Below are 14,678 nucleotides of genomic sequence, written 5' to 3'. Positions count from 1 at the left end.
CAGGACACTCCGGCTACTCAAAGACAATTAGGACTTTGAAGCTACTTATAACCCTGACTCATAATGGCTACAGGGCATATGAATTATCCATATCTATTCCACCTTACCAAGAAATCGGAACAAGATAACAATTACAATCCACAAATACAATCTACCAAGGCAAGGGAGGGCAAATGGAGCCAACATTTGCAAACCCAGCAAAGAGTTGAGAATCCCGGGCATGCCTCGCTAGATAGGAAAAATGCATTCACAGACGGCCTTGGCTAAATTATTTTCACTCAGATGTGTATCGCTACACCACATGGACACCTCATTTAATCAAATCACGTGTGGGCTTGATCCTCCCCCTTACCCTACGTGCCCCCAGCTACCCAGAGGAAACACTCGCAGTCTTTTGCCAGATTCATTGTTAGCAGCTGGGATCCTCCATGCAATTCAATTCGAGTCGATCTCACCAGAGTCCACAGAAAGTTTCGCTTGTTTCCCAAGTTGCCCAAACTTTCCTTCCGAGAACACTCCATTGTGCTGAATGCAAACACGCCGAGGTCCTCCGTCCCCCCACTAGAGTCCAGAGATTACGAGGAAACTGCTTGCGTTATTCTCCCCCTGTATGAATTGTAGCCAGCAGAGACTGTGGAATTGATGTATTGCCGTCTATTTTTACACAAGCAGCGAGCAGCTCCACACACAGTCCTGCATAAACTCTATTCTCTCTCGGCTTCAGGCAGCTCTCCGTGGTACAGGAAGATTTAACCATTGGCTTCCCTGCCACCGACGCAAACGGAAAACCTTGCACTGCAAGGCATTTTTTTTTATTCGCTGGCCAAATCTTTCAACCACGCATAGGAGTTTTAAAGGAAGCAGCATCGTTGTTTTGTGTTCTCTGGGAAAAGCAATCTAAAATAGCCCAGCAGAATTATTTAGGATTTTGTAAGTTCTCTGTCTAATGAACAGAGAGAGAGGGGGAAAAAAAATCCGGACTAGAGTCAAAACGGACTATATTTGAACACATCCATTTTAATATTTTTATCTTCGTCTTATTATAAATAGAAATGGCATTTTTCCAACCAGGCCACTAAACACCACTGGAAAGACTTCAGCTTCTGATTCATATCAATATCTTAGAGCATAAATATTGCATATGAGTAGAAGCAGCGCCAAAGTCACATGGAAAGAGTTTCTAACTGCAACAGATACTGATGACAGCAGCTAAGCTTTGATTTGCTCAAGGCATCTCAGAGCCACCTTAAAATAGCAAACTTATTGGAGTTAAGATAAGATTGAGATTCCCTTGTAAAAGCTCCTGCCTGGACTACTTTCCTGCCTCCTCTGCTTGCCCAAGCCCATCCCCCCTTACAGGAATAATAGCATCTGAGGGAAGCGTCAGTCCTGGCTGCAGCGCCGAGCCCTGCCCCAGCTCACCTCGATGTCACTCCATACAGACTCAGAGTCCTGGTTGCACATGTCCCACGCCATCCAGCTCCTGAATGACGCCAGTCAAGCTTTTTCAACTCCAAACCACAGTGACACAGTGCACACACTCATGCAGGCAACCAGCCCCTTACTGAGAGTGAACTGAAGGCACCTGTCTTACTACAGTCCCCAGTCACATGACAAAGCTATTAAAAAGTAGGCTGGGCTGTCACTCACCCAGCCTCCCTTCCCCTGTGCAGCTTGCTGCTCTAACTCGTGACGTCACTCAAAGGCAGCCCTCTGCCTCAGTGAAGTAACGCTTTAAAAAAAAAAAAAGAAAGAAAAAAGAAAGAAAGGAAACACTTGGACTTTTGGAGGCTTTGAGCATCATGCTGTGATTAAAGCCAGCTTTGAATGCCACAGACTCTAAACGGAGCCCTGGCCATATAATAACCAAAATCCCCTGCAATCTTTTTTTAATTTATTTTCCTTCCAAAACAAGCAAGTGGCAAAGCTCCCTGTTTCATGACAGAGGAACTACATTCTTAGCTCAAATGTGTATTCCCCAAGAACTCTTTAATTCTAAGATCTCCAAGTGGACTCAAGCTCAGTTTGGGACTAAAGCAGGAGCTTATCACATGATGCATTTTTATGAGACATTTTCTCATTGGGGGAGTGTTTGAAATCAGCAAATGGGGCTTTTTTTTTTTTTTTTGCTTGTTTAATCAACAAAACAGCCTGTATTTGTTAAGGTATAAACAAACTCCTCTGCCCAGAATTCGGCTGCCCCTATGGCAGTAGGGAATACCAGCTCCAGAAGTGTTACTGCAGTTTTCTTTGCTCCATATAAGGAGAACAAGCCACAAAACCCCAATCCTTTCAGCTTCCTTCTAATTATTTCCATTTCTCTCATAGGCTCCCAGAAAACAAGTGTTAGTAAATACAGTCGCTGCTGCTGTGCTCAGATCAGCTTAGACTCCCGGCTTCATTTTTTTTTTTTTTTTTAACATGTAGCATTTCCCCTCTAACTGCCTTAGGGTGCCTTTCTGAATAAACATTGAATTCCAACCCTAGTGCCCTGGGTTGTGTAGTTTGCCTTTTGAAATCAAGAATGTCCGTGAAGTGAGGGAAAAATACCAACACACTATTAGCAGAAATACTCAATTCCTGAGCTTTACTTTTTATTATTTTTCAGCTCGCACCTTGAGACAATGAGGGCTAATGCAGGTGCAACTGTTTTATGATGACACTACATATTGAATACATAACAAACTCAAGGTCCTGGATACAGTGGAAAAACACTCCCTGTTACATGACAGTCTGACTTAACCCTTCCAAGTTCCCAGGAGATGTATACATTTATGTATCTCGGTGAATAAACATGTTTTCATAAAATGTTAAAGCCAATACTTTTAGAATAAGCTCAATTCTTTTACTTGACAATAATATATCTGATAAAAAATCCCCCAGTAATCTAAACATAATTGGTAAAATATTATTCTGCTGAGGTTAATGTACTAGGTTCTTCATCGTCTAGCTCATCATGCAGAAAAGCACAGTGATTTGCCCTAACACATATGTTAAATATTAAGTTTTAGTTGCTCAAATATTAAAGTGAAAGAAAGAACAAAACAAACAAACAAACAAAATACTACCAGACTGCTGCTTCTTTCAGACATACATATGATAAGAGATTTGTCTGCTGTGATATCTGCAACAAGTTGCTAGTAAATTCCCAAACAATGTAAGGAAATTGACAGTTTATCATTACTGGGCATAAAAAGGTAGCCAAGAGCTTTGACATTTTAAGTTTGCTGAATACATTTCACAGGCACATTTTCCCTTTTACAAATAGCAGAAAATTACTGTAGTTTTAATTTTCTAAAGAAAGAACAGGAAAATCCAACCTCAGGAATACTTTTCCACAAGCAATTAGTGACATTACTCTGCCCTCCTCACAAAGAAACACTAATATAATTCTTCCCAATTGTATTCTGATTTAATATAAAACTTTAGTAAATTATTAAAATTCAGGACAAAAGTCATTGGCTCTACCCTCAATGGTCAACTATGAAATAAAATTGGTCATCTGGCTAAGAAGAGTCAACATTTATTAATTATTATCAGGTGATTTTTACACTGTGATATTCACTGATACTTTTATTTGTGTCCATCCAACGCTAGATATTCATCATATTTCTGAAACCTATTCACACCTTTTAGAGATGTTCTTTACACTGGGACATGCTTATTATAGATTTTATATTTTAATCTGCCCAGATTGTATTGTTGGGATTTTCTTATTTTTTGCCATCTAATTCCACTTCTAAAAAATCAAATCAGCACATGCACTGAAATCAGAAGTAATTTCAAACACTTGTTTTTTCTTTGCTATCACTACCACAAAGAAGGTGGTGATTCAGAAGTAACAACATTTAAAGGACTTATAAACTACAGCATATTGCATTTCCCCCTCAAATTTCTATTACTGGAAAAATCAAAATTAAATAGATTCTTAGGACAAATTAGAGTGCTTTCCACTATTTTTTTTTTTGGTCTTAAAATTACAACTGTAATGAGAGGGATGTTTCAGAGGTTTTATAATTTTGTTAATTAACTGTTCAGATTAAAATATTTCTTCTGTCCAGTTTTTTCCTTTACTCAGGAGAACTTAAATTGTTTATTGCTCACCAATCTCGGTTTTTCTGGTTCCCCGGGTCTATTTCTCTCACTCTCTCCTCACAGCCCTCCTTTCACCCCTTCATCAACTCTGCCTGCAAAATTTCCAAATATTCGGTTTCAGACAACGAGGATCTATCAAAACTTGACTGTGTGCACAGCCATGTATCACAAGGACTGCCAAGAAAGCATATGACATGGACACAAGAGGCTTGCCATTTTAGGGGGATGACAACTCTTATAAATGGATAATAATTTGGTATGAAAAAGCAATGTCATTTAAATCAATACGCAGGTTCTTTTTCTACTGCTTAAAACACACCCTGGTTAGGTACAAGTTCCTTTCATTGACCACTGCAGTTCACACCCAAATCAAATCCATTTTATCTCAACAATAGAAAAAGGTATTTATTAACATCTGGTGAGTGCTCCTAATGCTACATATCTACACAGAGTCTACATTCCATCCTGATAGAATTTCTCCCCTCTGTAGTTCTGTTAACGTTTTCCAGGACTCCAACACTGGTAGAGGCAGGAGAATCTATCTCGAGTTGCTAACAAAGAGAGAAAAAAAAAAATCCCTGAGAGAATAATCCAATTCTCTAACAAAAATGCTGAATGAAGTGTATAACATTTGGGTTTCCTTCCTCCCTTCTACCCCAAATTAAAGGTGTTTCCCACCCCTCAATATTGCAGACAATGTCCAACTGCCCACTTCTAAAAAATAGAAGTAAATTCAAACCCCAAACTCAAAAACCTCAGACAACAGCAAAAACAATTGGTTTTGATGTCTATACTGAAAATAGGTCATTTCAGAAGCAAACTCAGAAGAGCCATTAGGATAAATATATTTATTCACTAGTTTTTATAAGTTTATAAGTTTTTGTTTTTACAAAACAAACAAAAAACTACCAGACTGCTGCTTCTTTCAGATCATACATATGATAAGAGATTTGTCTACTGTCATAACTGCAACAAGTTACTAGTAAATTTCCAAATAACGTAAGGAATTGACATTACTGGGCATAAAAAGGTAGCCAAGAGCTTTGACATTTTAAGTTTGATGAGTACAGTTCATAGTCACATTTTTCCCCCTTACACACAGCAGAAAATCACTGTAGCTTTAGTTTTCTAAATAAAGAAAGAACAGGAAAATACAACCTTGGGAATGCTTTCATACATGCAATTTATACAATAACTGCATAAGAATATATGTATGCAGAAACTTCTCAAGAAAGAAAGGTGGAAAGCTAACATATACAGCAGACCACGTATGGGCTAGACATTAAGATCAGCACTTCATATACCACATCTCAATCAATTCAGTCCTCCAAACTCTCCAATAAACATGACCTGTGTACCCATTTTACAATGGAGAAAAATAAGGCTGCGCAAAGGTTCCAAGAACAGCTGAAAAGAGCATGCAAATCGCTGAAAGCCTTTCTAGGAAGAACTAAAGTTCCATGCATAAAAATAATAATCATCCCCAAATTAAGGCCATAGCAAAGACCCCGGAGGCAACTTTATAACTGAGGGAGAGTCTACGTAGCTGGAAACCAATATTCCTGGGAATGCTGCCTGCCTAGAGCATTCGTCCAGAAAGCAAAGGGGCCTGCCTAGAATTGCTAATATTTTTAAAGTTAATCATTGTTAACAGGCATTCAATTTCTTGCTTTTAATTCCTAGAGGGACTAATTGATCCTGATACCCCACATCAGTTTCTGAACACATGCTTTGAGTCTCTGGTTAGAAGCAGAGATTGCATGGAAAACAAAAAGTTGGTAGCAGGATAGGATATAACAAAGACTCATGTTCTATAAACACTTTAAAATCAAACCTCATTTTGCACAAAAAAGACCACAGTGATGTCCATGTGAACAAAGAACCTTTGAGGAAGTAACTAGAGGAAAATCAAGAGAGCCTGAATGCCTCCTAGCATTTCTTTTTCTTTTTTTTTTTTTTTATAAACAAGTTATGATAGACAACCTCAGCAACACATCTCTCATCTTCAATAAAAACTGCAGGCCAGCTCTATGGAACTGAGTCGGCCTCTAGTTTAATTTAGACCTCAAAATGTGCTTTTGGCATTTTTCATATTAAAACAAAAAATAACAAAATTAATCTGAGTTGCAGTCAATTGGACTAATCTAAACATAAAGCAACAACTGTACTTGTTAAACACACAGATAAGAGATAATAAAAGGATGGCTAAAATCTGATTTTGTCTGATGTTCAACTCTGTTGTATTTGTGAATCTACATTTTCATTTACCTTAATTATTCCAGGTTTACCTATCTATAATGCAGAGAGTTATTGATTATTTTGATGATAAATGTTCAGTAGGATTATCTAGCAATGTTTTTTTAAACTGGAACTGAAAATAAGGCATATCAAGTATTGCCAAATTTGGTGCTATTTAAAAATTTAAAGTGCTACTGAACTTCAATATATAATGTAACATTTCATTTACTAAGAAGAATTTTTTTTTTTGCAATAGCTGAAGTTAGTAAAGACCAGAGGAAATTGAGGTACACAAATTGCTAAACTGAAAAAAGAAAAAAAAAGGTCATCAAATTGTTCCCCTGGTGCTAATTTTTTAGCGCTCAGGTCCTAATTAGCTTAGCTGTTCTTGAACAATAACAAAACAAAACTGTATTTTGCAAATAGTCTCAAAAGGGAACAATAAATAGGTATTTTTTTTTTCTTTTTCTTATTTTAAATACCACCAGACAGAGTCTTGAATAGATTTTTAGTTATTTGGCTTGTTTCTGTGAGAGGTTTTTCCAGTGCTTTGATATTTGAATTTTGCTCTAGCAAAACTAATACATATATATTCCCAAAATGTTGGAGAGGTAGAAAGGAAATAAATTCTAATCTTATGAAGCAATTAACTTTGAAGTCTAAGCTACATTTTGTGACCACAGATAAAGGCTTACTTTATATTTGCTAGCCTAATTAGACACAAGATTTTTGAGGAAACATCTTTAACCAAGAAGACCACTTCCAGGATTGACCTCTACATTTAGCAATTCAGCTGAAATTTAGCAATTCAGATGTCAGATACTATTGGTAGAATTATGCTGGGTATAATTTTTCTACAGAGCAAGCAGGCAATATGTATTCAAAGCTTTTAAAAACCTCATGGACATAGAACATCTACTTCTAGAAATTCATTCTCAGGCAATAATAAGGGAATGTATACAAAGATTTTTCATGTGAGAATACCCAATGCAACATTATTTGCATTATTGAAAACTTGAATGCAATGTGAATATCCAACATTAAGTAACCTAGGTCAATATATATATATATATATATATATAGACCTAGGTCACTTAATTAAAATATATTTTACAACAGATTTTAACAACATTAAATATATATATTTAATATATATATATATTAAATATATATATTGTTAAAATCTGTTGTAAAATACATTTAACAGCATAATGGGAAAGTGTTAAAAATATATTAGGGTTTCAAATTAGGCTTGAAAAAAATTATAATGATAAAAAGGTTACCTGTAAAAATATATCCTCAGAAAGAAGAGAAGGATGAGGAGGAAATATAACAAGACACTCATAGTGGCTGATGACATTATAAGTACTTTTTAACTATTTTTATGTGTGTGTGCCTTTCTGTAATTTTCAAATTTTCTCTTATAAACATGTATGACTTTCATATTCAGAAGAATTATTCAGTTTTGAGAGGAACAGAGAGACTCAGTATTAAAGCCATGCCTGCTTAACATACAGGGAATGTGGCAGATAGAAATAGCCACTGATGTCCAATATTATATCTCAAATATTCATCATATATTTAAAATGAAGCCATTTCTGTCTGTCATACCAAGTCCAACAGCTACTCCACTTAGGATGCAAAGCTCATGAGCAACACTGAGGGACGTTAGTACCTGGTATACTTAGAAATCCCGGAGTTATGGGGAGAAGGAAGCTATCAGCTACTATTAGCTTGCCTCAGAGGCAGACCCAAAACCACTATCCCCCAGACACCACCGCTATCTTCCCTTTGTTTCTCAATTTGAAATTTACCCAATTGTTAAGTCAACTTTCCCTTCAAAACTCTCAATTAGCCTTGGTGGGGTTAAAGAAACTCATTCATTTGTACAATAGTAAATATTTTCAAGTTGGTATGAATAAACTGGTAAGAATAATTCTCAAGAAGACAGTCTACCAACTAACTGGGGAAAAAAAGAAGGAGCCACCAGCAGAGGCTTAGGGGAAGAGTGTTTAGAGACATGGCTTCCACTGGAGATAATTGAAATTGATTTGACCAGGAAAATGCAGTCCCAATTTCAGCCTGGTGACATGCAACTAAACTTATGGAACACAGCCCATCCCTAAATGTGAAACCACCTGTGTAAATGCTGTCATGTTGCAGCCCCGTGCTTGGGCAGAAAGCTCATTTTTGGCTTCTCAAATATCACAAGAGGGGATAACTCACCTTTCTTTCCCCCAAAGGTCAACTATATTCATAGGAATGAAAGCTTTATATCAGCCAATTTGATTTCATGTTCTCACAGTTCCCTGGGCCTTTTCTGCAGATCATTCTTCCTACACATGGGTGTTCATTATTTTGACCAATAAGAAGTTTGTAAGAAAAGGGGTAATGAGGTTGAAATCAAAGCCAGCCAGCTTTAAGAAATTTAAGGTGAATATAGGAGGCTCATGTCTATCTGACAGGTAGAGTCACTTTGGGGATCTTGATTCAGCCCAAAATGAAAGGCAAATGCATGATAAGAAGAACATGGCCCTCACTCAGCTATGTCACTTGCCAGCAATGCAACTTTGGGTGGTTCACGTAATGATATGAAGCCTCGGTTTCCTTATCTGTCAACAAAGATGGCTGGATTCAATTTAATCAAAGATCTCTGCCAGATCTAAAATGTAGTGATGTGCCTGTCTTGACAGAGACAGACAACTCAGGAAGCCTCCTTAGCACAGGGTGAATCCAAATGTCTCATTTCACAAAGATACTGGAAATCAGAGATGATGTACAAGAAAGGCAACTGGTGCTCAGCGTTGCTGAAAGAGCACAGCTTCATCGTTTTCTTTGCAATATAGATATTTAACCAGTCAACCTTTCTAGTAAAAGAATACCACAAAACTTGTGAAATATTGTACTTTCAACCACAGGTACCAGCTGTGAGTAGATCAGCTTCCTAGAGACCTGAGTTTCTTACAAAGCTCAGGTAGCTTCCCAGAGAAACAGTAGGCTTTCATCTTGTTTATCATTAATTCTGTAAAGTAGCATGAGCCATATGTAAGGCCAAGTCCCTGCATGCATAGCAAGTGTGAAAACCACACAACTGACATGGTAGTCACTACATGTGCTTTAGAAATGGTGTCAACCAGAGAGAGAAGATTCAGAAAGGAAAATAGATATTATATTCAGGGTTTTGTAAATAAGAATAAGGTCTACAGCATCTAAGGAAATGAGAGCTTAAAGTAACATTCCTTCCTCCTCATATCAGAAGATCCCCCCCCTTTAAATAAGAAGCTCATTAGATCTGGTAAAAGATTGTACATATTTTTAATTTAGGAGGGATCAGCTGAGATATTAACATAGGGTGTGGAAGAAGGAAAAAAAGGTCATATGCCTAATATTTTAGCACAACAGTGTTAGCAAGTGTATTAAACCGAGGCCATATCACAGGGTAGAGCTTCCTGCTCAACTGTTTTCTTTGCACATACAACTCTATTGACCAAGAGGTAGAAGATTTATACTTTGGTGCCCCCTAAGATCAACCAGCTTGGGGGTTTTCCTTTAAGGTTGAGTGAATTAGTCGCAGGCAAACTACCAGAAAATTTGGAAAGGGAGCACTGAGGACATAGGAGTAAGGAAGGTATGTAAATGTTAAACCTCAGTCAGTACAATGCCTTGATAAACCCCCAGTTATTCTCACACAGTACTGGGTTCTCACTAGCAGTATTCACTAGCATGATATTCACATTTTCCTGGAACCAGGAGATAGAAGCAATAAGAAAATTAACATAAGAAAGCTTGATTCTGTGCCTGTGAAACAATTTGCAAAAGAAGGTTGACAAGAGATCCATTTTAAACAAGCCAAAACCTCTATTACTCTTTAAAGGGTTCAGATTGTAGATGATCTGAGCAGATGATCAGATGCGTCAAGCAGATGATCAGAGTAAATTCTTTCCCTACCTCTTTTCAAAACAAAAATCTCTAAAAACTCCTGAGGTGGACCTTTCTACCATCCATCTTAGTAAATCCATTTGCATGCAGGCCACCTAAAAACAGAAGACACCTAACATTGTACGTAGCCATACAAAGCCACTAAGTGGGAACTCCTAACCGGGGCTTTCCTGTGGTATGTTTCCTGGGGTATGTTCAGCTTGTGCTCTCTTTGTCTTTTCTATTACATTACTTAATGTCATGTATTACGTAAAAACACAGGACAGGGGTGATTTCCTGGGCTGTATTATGCTTTGCAACTGCTGAGGTAACATATTTCAGCTTCATTATTTTGTTTTAGCCTGAATCTTACAAAACTATGGTTAATAATTTTCTAGGAAAAAAAACAATTTAAATGGTAATTAATGTGAAATAAACCTATTCATTCCACTTACAGTATTATGGTTGTTAGGGATTTTATACTTGGAAGTATGGCCAAATATATCCATGAGAATTAATGAACTTCTGCTACTCAGCAAAATGTGGATAAATCCCAGAAACATAATGGGAAGCAAAAGAAGCCAGACACATATGAAAGGTGCATACTTTATGATTCCATTTCTATAAAGCACAGAAACAGATATTAAACTTAGGTGGCTGCAAAGCAGGAAAGAGGTTACCTTGGGTGGTGCTTTGGGGCAGGGCAGGGAGAACAGTCAAGGGGGAAGAGGTTCCAGAAAGCTAGTTAGGGTTTCTTTCTTGCTGTGTGAGCTGGTTATACATGGGTACATTGTTACGGCAAATTCACTCAGCTGAGGTCTTACGATATATGCACTTTTCAGTATTCACATACTTCGACGGCAAGTTTCAAATGCATAGAAAAGAAAGAGAAAGGAGTGTTTCTATACCACAAATGTTTGAAGTTTGCTGTCAAAAAAAAAAAAAAAAAAAACTCCAAATGTTCAACTTACCTTCTTAAAGGGGCCCTTAAACCACTTAGACAAACAACTTTGGAGCAAAAAATCAAGGGACTTGATGTCTAGGTTTGTTTGTCTGATCTTGGACAAAGCCACTTTAACTTTCTGGGTCTATTTCCTCTTCTATCAAAAGATAGAATAGGATTACATATTCTCTGCATTTATTTCTTGAATAAGTGAAGTGAAGGAACCTTACGACTCTAAAATTTTAGTCTTTTTTTTCTTGGTTCAAAACTCATTATTGAACATTGTCATTGACTGGTTGGAAAATGTGTCCCTCTTCTCTGAGAGCATGGACTTTGGGGTCAGACAATATAGATCTGTCACTTATTATCTATCTGTAGGAACTCAAGACAGTTACCTAAACTATCTGAACCTCAAGCACCTCATCTACAAAAATGGAAAATAAATACCTATTTTACATGGCTCATGTAAAGGTTTAAAAAAATGTGTATAAGCCAAGTGCTTGGCATATAAGAGCTGCTCAATAATGATGCCTATCATTCATGTTTGACTACTTAAAACTCAATTTAAAATCAAGCAACATTAGAGTAGATGCAAGTGTTTGCCCTTCACCTGCCTTCCTCATCTAAGAAAAATAAAGTTTTGGAAACCAAGCACATCAAATATTCTCTTTAAGTCCTATAGTAAGTTGACTTTCTGTGAGGGACAGTGTTATCACAAGTTGTAGGAATGCCAGGTACCTGTTTGTTTCTCTACTTACCTAAAGAAAAGTAAAAACCAGCCTCACACTAGTCCTGAGCTGGTACTACCTCTAAAGAGACCAGAAGCATCAAGTACAGAAAACAGTTTTTGTTTCCATTAGGCTGGCCACAAAGTTATTTGAGCCAAAATCTTTCAAGAATTTCTCTGTTACGAAATAAGACATCCATATGGTGCATGAAAACTGACAAGATAGCATGAGTTTGGGGTGGTAAGAGGAACCACAAATTATCACATCGTGTTTTAAATGATGATATCTGAAATACACACAGTGGGAAGAAAGGAAAACAAAGCCACAGAGCAAAACAATTCAATATAAAGTCCATTGTGCCACCACTGGCCTATCAACTAAAGTGTCTTAGCATTCACACTTCTTGCAAATTTGTGATCAATCATATAATTGCTTTTTAAATTGATAAATGACATAAAGGATATGTTATATTTTGTCTTTGACATTTAAGGGGTTTTTTTTCTTTAAAGTAATTTTCTATGTAGTGAAATCCTGGCAAGTTGCTCTCTAAGTCCAAAACTATGCCAGCCACATTCACGGCTATTGAGAACTTACAATGTGTCCAGACAAAATTGAGATGTTCGATGGATGTAAAATATACTTGGAATTTCAGTCTGAATACGAAAAGTAGAATGTAAAATATTTCATTAAAAACTCAGAGTTATATGTTAATATAATATTTTGAATCTATTATGTCAAAAACATTAAAATTAAGTTTACCTTTTTAAAAATGTAACTACTATAAAATTTAAAATCAAATGTGTGATGTGCCTTGTATTCCTATTTAACAGTGCAAAATCTTTAAAGTTTTGCATTTGGTCTTCAAGTAACTGATACCATAGATGCATATAAAATTAATGAATTATGAAATCAGGAAATTTCGGAATTATTAAGGGGAAGTAGAGCAGAGCATCAGCAATGCACAACTCCAGGGGGCGCCACTCACATCGCAATCTGTAAAAAGTGATCAGGAATTCACAGGCCTCAGCCTGCATGGCCCTGTATTGAATGCTGTACAATCCATTCTCCCTATAAAATCAGCAATCCCTTCTAGAACATCCCTGGGGCGATCTCATAAATCTTTTCAGCACCCTCCACATCTTTTTCAAAACATATACAGCGTAATAAGATGAAAATATATAAAGTGAGTGGAAAATAGAGCTGACTGTGCTACACAAGTCTAATAGGATGCAGAAGATGGGCAGAGAACACCAAGTATGCAAGTCTGAGATATATAGAAGGAGGCAGTATTCTCAAGAAGGCTGTTTCCTTCCTAGGGACTAGAGGCATTTTTCAGAGGGTAACATTCACTTTAATTACAAAATGCACCCGCCTCTCTCTTCCAAGGGAGAAAAGCCTGTTGTTGCATTTATAATGTAGCTTTAGTTTTTGATGCCAAAAATGATTCAGTAAACACGCTTATGTTATGGTATACTATTTCTTATTCAGTACTCAAATTAATCTCAAGGCAGTGCTGGCATTAATTCAATTTGATGCCTGTACTTAGGATTTCACATAGGTGCCTTCATCCAATTCTTCTTTGCAACTAATAAAATCTTAATTCATGGTAATATATTTATTTCTAGTTCAGTTCATGTTAAGGAGTGCAGTACTTTACAGAAAACTAATTAATATCAATCATATATTATAACACTTTTAATGGTTCATAGGAAAATCCTACACTGGGGGAAAGATTAGATGAACCAAGGGGTCTTAGCCCATCCTATTTACTCTATTTTTAGGACTTGAGAAAAAAATATCAAGCATCATTTCAAATATAAATTTAATTGAAGGTGTGCATAACAGGATGGCTGGGAATTAAGAACCCTGGTTCTGATCCCTAAAAGGACATTGATTTGATGTGGCCCAGGAATGTAATTTACACCCTCAGACTCTGTTTTCCACCTATTTTGTGTAATAACTATATAATTTGCAGTTGGCAAATATATTTAAACGGAGATGCATGGCATCATTAAAATAACGAACAACTTCACTAATAGTGAGCCTTCTGCAATTATTGGTGACAATTCTATTTTTACATAATGTTTGAGCAATGTTGAAAGCATCATATTTCCAGAGATCATACACATAGCCAGCAGGATAGTTGAAGTGTGAGTTCTTGACTATGAGTGCCTGGCATCACACAATATAGTGGTCCTCACATTTCCTTAAGGAGGTGCATTTAAAAAGCCAAATTCTCCCCCAGCAAAGGGGAGCAGCAGCTTACACAACTCTAAAAATCTTTAAAAATAAAAATAAAAAATAAAAAGAATGCACTAGATCACTTGAAATGCATGGTGATAATATCCAGTCTTTCCAAACTAGGCATTTTATTCACGCTACAACAATTTCTCCACACTAACATACTAGTAGCTGTAAAAAAAAAAAAAATGGCATACTACATATTTATCTCTCTTTTTATAATTTTTCATCTGTTTAGCAATCTACATACAAAACCTCCAAATCTGGTAGACATGCATATATATATATATATCTTTAAAAGCCCACGTCCCTAGAAATAAAACAAAACCCCAACTACCAATAGCATAAAGGCTCCTAGGTGCAGTGATAATGCCTCCTGATACTCACTTTCAAAATTGAATCCATAGATGATAACCCCAACGTGTGTCTCATTCATTTTACTGCAGTGCAAATACTGGTATCGCAAGATGAGGGAACACTCACAACAGGGGCTTCGGCAGGCCACGTTTTAATTC

At 36.8% G+C, this 14,678-nt stretch overlaps 1 protein-coding gene across 5 annotated transcripts in view; it reads right to left on the bottom strand.

Annotated features, from left to right (window-relative positions):
• The window catches only part of PPARGC1A (PPARG coactivator 1 alpha), a 297,516-nt gene that overhangs the window by 93,870 nt on the left and 188,968 nt on the right, over positions 1-14,678 (bottom strand). Inside the window, exons 1-2 of one of the 5 annotated variants that reach the window (XM_017509814.1) lie at positions 4,171-4,175; positions 3,059-3,064 (exon numbers count right to left, since the gene is read on the bottom strand). The exons of 1 other annotated variant lie outside the window; for it this stretch is intronic. Coding sequence is in view for 3 of the 4 variants with exons in the window: in XM_017509809.2 (XP_017365298.1) it covers positions 456-521 (66 nt within the window). In the remaining variant the exon portion in view is untranslated. Of the gene's footprint in view, positions 1-455; positions 1,063-1,422; positions 1,712-3,058; positions 3,065-4,170; positions 4,176-14,550; positions 14,647-14,678 lie in introns of those variants that run through there. 3 more of the 5 variants (XM_017509811.2, XM_017509810.2, XM_017509809.2) reach the window with 3 other exon arrangements.

Source organism: Cebus imitator, unplaced genomic scaffold (genome assembly GCF_001604975.1).
Source record: "Cebus imitator isolate Cc_AM_T3 unplaced genomic scaffold, Cebus_imitator-1.0 Scaffold422, whole genome shotgun sequence".
NCBI classification, from domain to species: domain Eukaryota; kingdom Metazoa; phylum Chordata; class Mammalia; order Primates; family Cebidae; genus Cebus; species Cebus imitator.
This window is presented reverse-complemented; position numbering and strand designations above follow the sequence as displayed.